This window comes from Dermacentor andersoni, chromosome 2, assembly GCF_023375885.2.
Source record: "Dermacentor andersoni chromosome 2, qqDerAnde1_hic_scaffold, whole genome shotgun sequence".
NCBI lineage: Eukaryota > Metazoa > Arthropoda > Arachnida > Ixodida > Ixodidae > Dermacentor > Dermacentor andersoni.
This window is the reverse complement of record NC_092815.1, coordinates 91,895,128-91,905,454: the sequence shown is the minus strand read 5'-3', so window position 1 is coordinate 91,905,454 and position 10,327 is coordinate 91,895,128. Positions and strand designations below refer to the sequence as shown.

The following is a 10,327-nucleotide window of genomic DNA, read 5'->3' as shown; positions in this document are numbered from 1 at the left end:
CATGTGCACGAACGCTCGGTATGGTGGCTCCATCTGCTGCTTTTCTTTGTAAAGCGCACTAGCATTTAATTTTTTAGTTGTATTTGGTTCTTGGCTGTATTGCGATACTGCGATATTTTTATTCCTGCCCCAACACTAATAACATATGCTTTGCTATACGAGCTCTTATTGTTCAAAATATTTGTGCACGCAAGTTTTCACTTTCAGACCAATGTAGTATGTGTACGCTCTAGTTCAATGGCCAGGCAGTTAGATGCCGCCTCCGTCGTTGAATTAGATGCATGTGAGAAAACATCGTCTGCGTCGTCAGCCAGCCGCCTCTTTCGGGAGGCTGCGAGCGGTTAGGCAACGAAGTTTGCAAAATTATTATTTTTTCACTGCTAATCAAACTGCTGTGATGACATGAACCGGTTCGACGAAAACAAGCCTGCAACGAAGAAGTGACAGCGGTGCTGCTAGTGCGTCTTACGATGTCATCCGACGTTATGTATCAGTGTTTTGAGTCTGTACCGAGTTTAGTGGTTGGCTGCTACTGCGACTGGTAGCGCGTATACAACGTTCACTTGTCTTGTGCTCAGCCCAAAACCAAATGCCGGACCGCGGTACAACACATTGCTAAGAACAAGCCATGCTCCTGCTCTAGGTGTCGGGACATTCTCGGAGCTGACCGTGCAGCCTCACTGTGTAGCTTATGTGAATGTCAGCTGCTGAGCTGTGCTGCACAGAGTGAGTCGTTATGGCCTTTTGTAATGTCTGTACATTTTATGTGTGCTGTGTGTTGTGGTGATGCCCGACGCTGACACGAATGCATGATTTTGTCGTCTTGACTGCGGGACTGGACGTCATCTCGCGCACGAATGTATTAGTAACTTTCATGGGTCGCGCACTTTAGTATGACCATAGGAAGGTCTAGATTTTGCGTACACAAAAGGACATTTACGTACGCGAAGTGCCACGCCCGGTTTACGTTGTTTTGTACATCTTTGGGGTTCTTTTGTACGCGTTCTTTTGTCAGTCCGGCGGTTGCGTCCCCTAACTTTGCGGGCAAGGTTCTGAATTTTGTAGAAGTCGCGGGGCGCATTTTTCGTTGCTGGGTGTACGTCGGACACACTTTCTCGCGCCTCCAGCGCTCGTGCTGAGTCAGTCATGCCAAATTGTACCTTTCTCGCGCCTTACGGCGCCCTACCTTCAAAATAAATCACTGATTTCCCTGGGAGAGCAGTAGGGGCCGTAGTAGAGACCGGGCCTGCTCTCCTGGGGTATCTTCGCTCGCGCCAAGCTTTTAGTATACTTCTCTCTGGGACATTTCGTAATAATTTTTAATGACCCGCTTTGAGTTAAATAAAAGTCCTTCTGCAAAAACATGTGCAAAAATCGGTAGGCGTGAGCCGCGGAGTTGGCGAAACGGATAAAGCAAAGCAGGTGCGTGCGACGGGTGTTTTCCTAAGGCCTCCGTTTGCTGGTTATATGTGCCCTCCTGTGGCAATACTTGTTAAAAATTCAATATATCGTCGCGACGAGAAAAGCACCCAGCAACGAAAAAAGCGCCCCGCTATTTCTACAACACCAATCAGAACCAAAACTCCCTAATATGCATTATTCACTCGCAGTTTTACTTCCGGAGTAACGTGTGCAGATACTTATAGTCTAGTCATGTGCGCGGGACGTTTCATAAAACTTCTTCTTCTCAGTACAGGTGGATCTCCGCCTGGTTCAAATTAAGGCCCCACAGGACGTGGTGTTCGCTCGCGGCAGCAACTCTCTCATGTGAGCCAACATGGAGCTCCGCCCCCTCAAGTATATTATGGTTTTCGTGTTTTTTATCTTCTCGGCGACCCTAGTGTTCCTGCCTCTCAGTCTCTCGCACAGAATTCGTCACGTGAGGGACCCGAGGCGGAGGTGAGTCACAACACAGGTCGCGCACTACGTGTACATTTGCCTAACTCACGCAATCATGTGTTAAGTGCATGCTGTTACCAAGGTACAGGCGCCCAAATCTTTAACTAGCGTGCGCGAGCGGCGACTTTTCCGTGCGTCAGCGCCGTATGACGGGGCGAGGCTGGAAACAGCCTAGCAGACGATGGGCCCAGCTGAGCGCGCTGTGTCCGCATGCGCTTAGCCTCAGACTGTACAGCCTCAGACTGTTTCCAGCCTCGCCCCGTCATACGGCGCTGACGCACGGAAAAGTCGCCGCTCGCGCACGCCAGTTAAAGATTTGGGCGCCTGTGCATGTAAAATGGTAGCGCAGCTTTCATCGAAATGCACATGTCCAGAAAATGACATGGATGAATGTTATGAGCATCGATCCCCTTTGGAACGGGGCGGTTGGTAGCGCCAACATGCTCTTGTTATTTTATTAGCTAATGTCCTACCTATGTTAAAAAAGAAAAGAAAACCCCACAATGAATTCCCATAACCAAAGTTTCTGAACCCTGATTGTGAATTTTGTTTTTGTATGCCTCCGTTGTTTGTCATTTTTCTACTTCCACCAAACTTCCAATCACCTCTCACTAATCTCTATTGCAGCCATGTTTATTTTCCCCCTGATCTCGCTGAACACAAGGGCTTCAAGGAGGCCAGACATTCCTAGGCCGACTGCTGGGCAGATATCTTCACATCTCAATGAAACATGCTCTATTGTTTCCCTAGCCTTATTGCAGCAATCACATGCTTCTTCTTCTTCTTTCTTATATCTCACTTTATAAGTGCATGTTCTAAGGCATCCTGATCTCGCTTCGAAAAGTAATGAGCTTCTCTTTAAGTTATAAATTTTCTTTCCTGATTTTGTTTTTTTCCTCTTAAGTAGTTACTTATGGCAGGTTTCTTTTCCATTGCCGCCACCCATCAGATTATCCCAGCCTCTCTGACTTTCCACTTGACGTTCTTTATTGCTGTGTTGCTCACCATAGCATACTTGCTGATAAGCTTCCTAGTTCTTTTCCTCCACTGTGAATCAATGTTATTCCTGTACAAATACCTGAGCACTCTCCCAGCCTATTTACTTTCTTCCGTATTCCTCAGTCGTTCTTCATAATATTACTGTTAGCTTCCCTCACTTCAAAACTTGTCCAGCCCATATCACCCTGTGCAGCTTCATTGGCAGCATGTTGCGACCATCACCATCTCTGTGTTGAGCTGACAACTTCTGTCAAGAAAAAAAAAAGTGAATAATGCCGTCACATTAGGAAGTGGGATTTATGTCGTGATTTACGTTCCTTGGCGCGAATATTTAAATTACAAGGTCCGGCATTTTGACCGCTACTCAAATAGATTTCTTTCTCTTTTTTTTTAATTTGTTATTTTTTTAGCGTACAGGTTGCCTCAGCTTACGCACCAGCATGTCTCTTCAAGAGTGGTCTCTGTCTGAAGGTGAACATAATAAGGCTGGCTCACATTCCCTAAGAACGTGAGGGACTAGGATGGGAATGAATGACAGTACGAAAGTGGTTTGTAAAGCCATTTCACTTTTATTAGCGTAGAACTATAAAGCCAAAATACATGAACGACGAAGAAAATATGTTTCAATGGATGAAAAGTACTATGGCCAACACGCTGCCACAATATTGCAATTCATTAAAAACCTATTGACAGAATCCACAAAGCACTCAAAAGCTTTTGCACCTCCTTGTATTCATACGAGACAGTTATCTGACATGACAGCATTGCACCATATTACCATTTAAAAAGCATTTCAACCTGCCAATATCGCTGCCTGTAGTGCACTCAGAGCTCCTATTACGAAGAGTGAGCAAAAAGTGCACGGTGTATCCTCACATAGCGCTCTGCTTTTATCATCACGGTAGGACAGAGCACATCGGATGCAGCAGCATCAAGATGCATGATAACACACAATGTGCAGTCACATCTTCCTATGCCCTGTGCTAGCTCCAGCAAAATTTGAAGTCAAGAGCAGGCCACGCCTTGGGCAAACAAATTAAAGAAACTTGGACCAAACCGCGACACTCAATCGACCAGCACCATTCTGCACAACCTAAAAGCTGTAAAAAGGCTTCTACAGACTGGCTAAATTTTGTGCCAGAAGCACTATTCTGTAGGGGTTACCATGAACCAACTTTTATATTTTAATATAGAGAAAACATGCAATTGCCTTTTTTGGACGCCAGTATTACCTCAGTGAATTGTTGCTTTAGTTGGCTGTATTCTGCTTAAACATTTTTTAACATTTAAAAAAAAAATTTTCTACATAGCATTATTTTATTTCAGTGTTTTTCCTCGTCTCTTTTCCTCATCTCACCTAGTCGTGCTTCAGTCGGTGTGTAATACATGATGTCTCTAGCTACAAGTTCTTGGCACATTTTAAGTTCCAAGTTTTGCAACCTATATGTATCGACATTGCTGTTGCCATGCAGAGAGGGCATGCAAATGCATATGAGCATGTGTAGAGAGTTGCCGAATTTTTCAGCTTGCCTGCTGTGCTAAGCTTGTGCCAAATCTCCTCGCATCCTATATCACATTAAAGCGCTGCTGCTGCTAAACAAAACTAAATAGTTGTTATGGAAATAGATAAAAATTTTAAATCAATTGGACTGACCTTATATTTGTAATATTTACAAGTAACTTCAATATGGCTTCAACTATATATTTGGCTGGAACAGATTATGTGTCATCCAGTAATGAATGAAACTAGCTAAGCCAGTGTACCAATATGCTTGGTTGCTTAAGCCACGGCTAGACAGAGGTGCTCATAAAAGATATACTAGTGATGAGCCTGTTTCTGGCAAATCAAGTGGTACGTAGCTGCTTATAGTTCTGTTCACAGCGCCACACAAGAACTATGACCTAGTCTGCTGTTTTGCGTGACTCAGGTGGGCAGCTCAGTTCAAGAGGCAGGTAATGCATTCTAACGTTGCATTGCATAGCAAGCACTGCAAAATTCCACCTCTGTGTGAAATTCGCAAGCAGATGAGTGAGCAGTTTAGCCAAAACATTTACATACACCTGGCATGTTCATTTATGCCACATTCCAGGTGTACATAAATACTGTTAATTTGGGCCTATTGGCATGTACTTAGGTGAAGAAATAGTGCTTTAGAGCAGGAAAAGATGAGACGACAGACACAGTGCTCACGTCTGTCATTTCCCCGTGTCCTGTTCTAATGCACTGTTTCTTCACCCAAGTAGATGCATAGGCATTAGATCTGCAAATTTGGTCGCAGTGCCAGAAATATGCACTCCATGAGCGCTTTTGCTTCTCTCTACTTTCAGACATGTCTATCAGGCAGCAGTCTCACTTGTGAGCTGCTTTGGTGGTGGCGTTTTTCTCGCTACATGCCTACTTCATCTGCTTCCTGAGGCACGCAACCAGTTTAACAAAGGCATCGTGGACCGTTGGGAAAATGTACCCGACTTTCCATTTGTCGAGTTCCTCTGCATTGGGGGCCTTCTCCTCGTTCTTATAATTGAGCAGGTGAGTGCCCCAACCTTGTTTAACTGCTAACATTCAAAGGCACGCATCAGCCTACCAACGAAGTAATCTTAATTTTTCTTAATATAGTTTTTTTTTTTTGCACCGAGAGAGCAACCCATCTGGCTGTGCTAGAGTGTAGGGGTCAGAACACTCCCACTAAGGTTGACTTTCATCAGATCTGTGAGCATACGCCAGGATTTCTTACTTATCTTGATTATTCACGAAGGTATTGTTGCTTCGCTAATGGAAAGACGTGTTGCTGCAAGCATGAGTAACCAATGTGACCCGTCATTTAACCGCAACACAGTGAACATGTTGAAGAGGTATGTGAACAGAGGTCTTGCAAGTGATCAGACTGCTTTGAAGCTGAAACATTTTTCCTTTTAATAGGTGGCACTTTTCTGGAAGGAAGCTCATTCAAGGGCCACTTTTAATGCCTCGTCTCCATTTGGCCGGGACACGCCTGTGGCGAACTATGGTAGCCTCCAGCAGTCAGACTCATATGGTGACGGACTTGTGCGTGGTGTGGCCGACAACACCGGCGTAGAAGATGCAGAGGCAGAGGAGCATACTATGGAATCCATGCACGGAGACCCCAACTCTCACTCCAGCCTCCGGTCCATAGTGCTTGTGCTGTCCCTCTCACTGCACTCAATCTTTGAAGGAATCGCCATAGGCTTGCAGCCAAATGTACAGCTCCTGCTTCAAATCCTGGTGGCAGTGTCCATACACAAGAGCATCCTAGCTGTTACCCTAGGAATCAACCTGGCGCACAGCCGACTCGGGCGCTGCAGCATTTTCACGAGTGCACTCACTTTTTCACTCATGGCTCCGCTTGGCATGGTGTTTGCCATACTTATTATGCAAGCAGACACCGGGGAAGCAGCTTTGTTGAATGGCATTCTTCAGGGCTTGGCATGTGGGACATTCCTCTACGTGACTTTCTTTGAGGTGCTGCCCCACGAAATGAGCCACACGCATAACAGGCTACCAAAGGTGCTCTCTATGGTCCTAGGTGTTGGCACCATCACAATGCTGCTCTTGTTTCTTCCTCACTGATCACATATCTTTTAATTACCTGCTACTGATGATGCTTGTGCTTGCTAAAAGCTTTGCCTGTCGCTGCATGGCTCATTGCAGGCAACAGTGTGGGTCCATTAGTTGGTATGTTATCTAAATGGGCCCATGCGGCTCCATTGAAAGCACTGTACCCTATAGCTACTATTCACAGTGAATGGCCCTAACCTACTGCTGCTCAGTTGAATAAGTGAAATATTATCAGCATGTACAAGAAGTGAAAGATGTTTCAATACACTGGCAGCTAATGTGTGCAGTGTGAACACAGTGAAGCAAGCGAACCAGAAACAAAATCTGCACATTATAGAGTGAACCTCTATCTAAAGTTAGCACCCTGATTGGCTTTGAATTCATGCACCCATTTCAAAAATATAATATCCTAATATGGAATGTAAGTAGTGGGAAGCATTCATTGCCAGTTAGAGTGCCCGACCAGGATACCTTATATCCACAATATTGGAATATCCATTATAGTTCTTACCAAATTAGAAGAAATATGCCAAAGGCATTAGATGTAATCTGAGTGGCGCAATATAGCCATTTCAGACAAAAGCAAGATTGTAGATTTTCTCATGTTTTTCTTCTTTTCTGTGACATACTCTGCAAATTTTCCAAACGGAGCATTCTATCTTCACATGTCTAAGTATTGTAGGAAGTGTACCGATCATTGCATTATACCTGTTTCTCCAGGACAGAACAGAGAACTTTCCACATGAATCAAGAGTAAAATTGTGCACATTTTTCATTTGCCTGCATAGTCCAGTTTCAAGCTACATTATATGCAAATGCAGCTGTGTCACAGTACTGTGTTTTGTTTACCATCTATTCTCCAGTACAACTCGTGTTAGGTGACAGAGCTGCAAGGCTACTGTGGTTTTGTCTCAACCAAGCTTGCAACAAAATTAAATGGCTCTCGTAGCAAAGTTGCCTTTCAAGCCACTTCACTGAGAGCAAGCCCGAATTTTTCAACGAGTAATAACAAAGAATTGTGCCTTGAGTTGGCAGTATGTGAAGATTGTCTGTATTTTCTAGGCTGTGATACATAAGAGGATAGTGACCTATTTAATGTGCTTATTGTAACGTGACTGCTGTAGCTTGTACTAACCTTGTGCCCGGTGTGTCTTTTCATTGTATCTCTCTATTTTTTTCCCCTTTTAGTCCAGACAGAATCGTACCTGCAGATATTAAATAAATAATAAATAAATAAATCATGATTCTGATTAGAAAAAGTATTGCTGCAGCTAGCTTGGTTTACATTCAGAATGGATTTTTTCCCCTGCTCATTCTGATGCTATTGCAAGTAATTGAGCATAGTGAAGAAGCCATGCAAAGTTCATTTGCGCAGGGCAAGGGTTCCCAGCACCATACTTTTTGGGCTCGTATATAGCAGGGAGTCTATAGGTGTAGCTAGTCAGCCCAACAGATGCCATAGCCTGCAGGCATCGTGTCAGCATTCCAGTTATAGAAACCCTTATACAACAGCCACAGTGGCAGTTGCCACAACTCTCGTGCAACTGTGCAACTTTCATGCAACATTCATGGAACTGTGCTTTTTCTATTTACTTGCAGTGTGTGCATGGTGCTTGCAAGCTTGAATGCTTTGTATAGGTATATAAAATTTAGGATGATATTGACATGCCGCTCAATGCAGTTATCTTAATTATATAACAGACAAAATCTGGCACCTTGGCTCTAAAAGTGCTTTGTTTTTCTGCCATGTTGTGAACAAAACTGTTAACCGAGTTACATCAAATGAACAGATTTTTAAAAATATATAATGATATAGTTTCTGACTTTATTTCACATTCCATCATCGCCTCTCCGCACACTACTTTAACCATTGCAGAACGAAATCCATGTTGGAACTTGCATGAAGCTTGCATTGCTTCGCATGCAAGCAGACAGTGTTGGTTCAAACATTTGTGTCTTGTTCTGAAGAGCTCTCTAGTGTGTTGCCCCTGCAATGGCCACCGCGAAAAGTGAATCACACAGGCACAGTTGTTATACATAAGCTTTGGTCACACCTGTAGCTTACGGTGATCTTACCTTCAGTGCTGCATTTCAATCAGTCACATTAGTTGCTGCTTCTGTGCCGCTCCGAGCACAGAATTGTTTTGTTACTGAACATGGGGCGTGCCTTTTAACATGTGTAGGCAGTGTTGTACCAGTGAATAAACGGAGCTGTTGACTTTTCTTGCTGCTGGATATTTTTTCCTTGGCCAGTCAGGTGAATTGAAATTGCGCAAAGCTGTTTCAGCCATGTGGGTGGGGTTCTCATTACGTGTTCCGTGCAGGCATATAAATAAACGTGACAAATGGTCTAAAAGTACCCTGCACTCATGAGACATACCTGGAAAGAGGACATGAATAACACTGTTCTATTCAGCATCGAACTAGCTGCATGCATTTTTTATGTATGTGTTGTACAGAGTAGTCAGGTTTTCATTTGTAGCACAAACTAGATCGATGCCTTATGTTACTGAATGAACAGAAGCAACACAAGTCCAGCTTGTGTGTGTTAAGAAGCCCCCAAACCATCTCCAAAGCACTGAATATGCGTAAGCACGCGGGTATTGTTTATAAAATACTGCGATCATCTTTGGCAAACATGGCAGTGCTACATGCGCAAAGGGAAGCCACAAATTCAGAAAACTGTGTTGTGCTCCTGTCTGGGCTTTCCCAGTCTCTTCACTTGTCATGATGCCAGAGAGGTAATGTGCATGACGTCTACAGGGCAAAATCTGTCTGTCAATCAATGAAGGACAAGAGCACCAATGTGATGAGCCAACTGTGTTTTGAGAAGCCTCTAATCCCTGAACATTCCATTCAGTCAGAATTTTGCTAAATATGATGATTGCTAGAGCCCTTCTAGTTAGCTGATGTGACTCGTAGCTTTTGCTGTACTGCGTAAAGTTGGTGAAAGTACACAAGGAGGTCAAGAGAGCATTCTTGAGAAACTGTGATGACTGCTTATGTTTATTCAAACGCCTGTAACTTTGGTGTAACAATATAATTTCGAAAACTTCTTGCCACTGTTAATTTTCAAGTTGAGTGTGGATTAAAGGCTCTTCCAACAAGTTAGGACACCTCCCCCCTCCAGCTCCAAAAGCACCACCAATATGTTACACATGGCATGCAGTTCCATTTGGCCATGCTGCCAACTTCATATAGCGACTTCTGGAAAGGTTAGCTTCATCAGCATTAGAAGGCAGACATTGGGGATCGAGAGCATGTTTTCAATTGATGGGTCATAGAGAATGAAAACTTATGTATGCATGAACAGCAGTAGCACTTTCGTCATGGCATGCAGTCTCGCAGGTGCCTCAACTATGAGGGGGTCTGGGGCCCGAGCCCCCTCCGAAATTTTCTGCCCCCCCCCCCCCCCCCCCCCCCCCCATATAGCTTTATTACCAGAGTTCTGTTACCGACATCTCTTGAGGTTTATTTTGAGCTGCCTCTACCTTTCCAGTGAAAATTTTATTGTGGCTAAAAGCTTACTGCATCAATGTCGGCGCGGACAAGCATGGCTTTTAAATCATATTTTCACTTGTTTTCTGCAAATTCTGACGATGGGAGGACAAGTGCACCAGAAGCATCATTGGTGGCTACCTCAACCATATTTTTTGCTTCAGTATATCTTTTTTAATTTCCACTGTGAACACCATACACAGACGCAATATATTTAAACATATACACAGTACAAAGTTTACTATATTTTTAAATAGGAGGAGGTAGCCAACTAACAATTATTCAAAATGGTGTGGAGAGCCTGTGCCTCGAGAATGAATATGTTACTGTGTGTACACCTCACTTCATATTGCT

General features: G+C 43.9%; 1 protein-coding gene across 1 annotated transcript; it reads left to right on the top strand.

The window, feature by feature from the left end:
• The first annotated feature begins 237 nt into the window (after positions 1 to 237).
• LOC126542043 (zinc transporter ZIP1-like) lies at positions 238 to 8,698 on the top strand. Its single transcript, XM_055077039.1, has 5 exons — positions 238 to 283; positions 713 to 726; positions 1,697 to 1,767; positions 5,227 to 5,428; positions 5,819 to 8,698. The coding sequence occupies exons 1-5, from the start codon at positions 238 to 240 to the stop codon at positions 6,485 to 6,487; spliced, it is 1,002 nt and encodes a 333-aa protein (XP_054933014.1). The 3' UTR covers positions 6,488 to 8,698.
• The last annotated feature ends 1,629 nt before the right edge of the window (positions 8,699 to 10,327 follow it).

Coding starts and splice junctions, on each gene's coding strand:
- LOC126542043 (XM_055077039.1), top strand. CDS start 238: ATGGCCAGGCAGTTAGATGCCGCCTCCGTCGTTGAATTAGATGCAT. Junction 1,768..5,226: donor CGCGGCAGCAACTCTCTCAT/GTGAGCCAACAT, acceptor CTCTACTTTCAG/ACATGTCTATCAGGCAGCAG. Junction 5,429..5,818: donor TCGTTCTTATAATTGAGCAG/GTGAGTGCCCCA, acceptor TCCTTTTAATAG/GTGGCACTTTTCTGGAAGGA.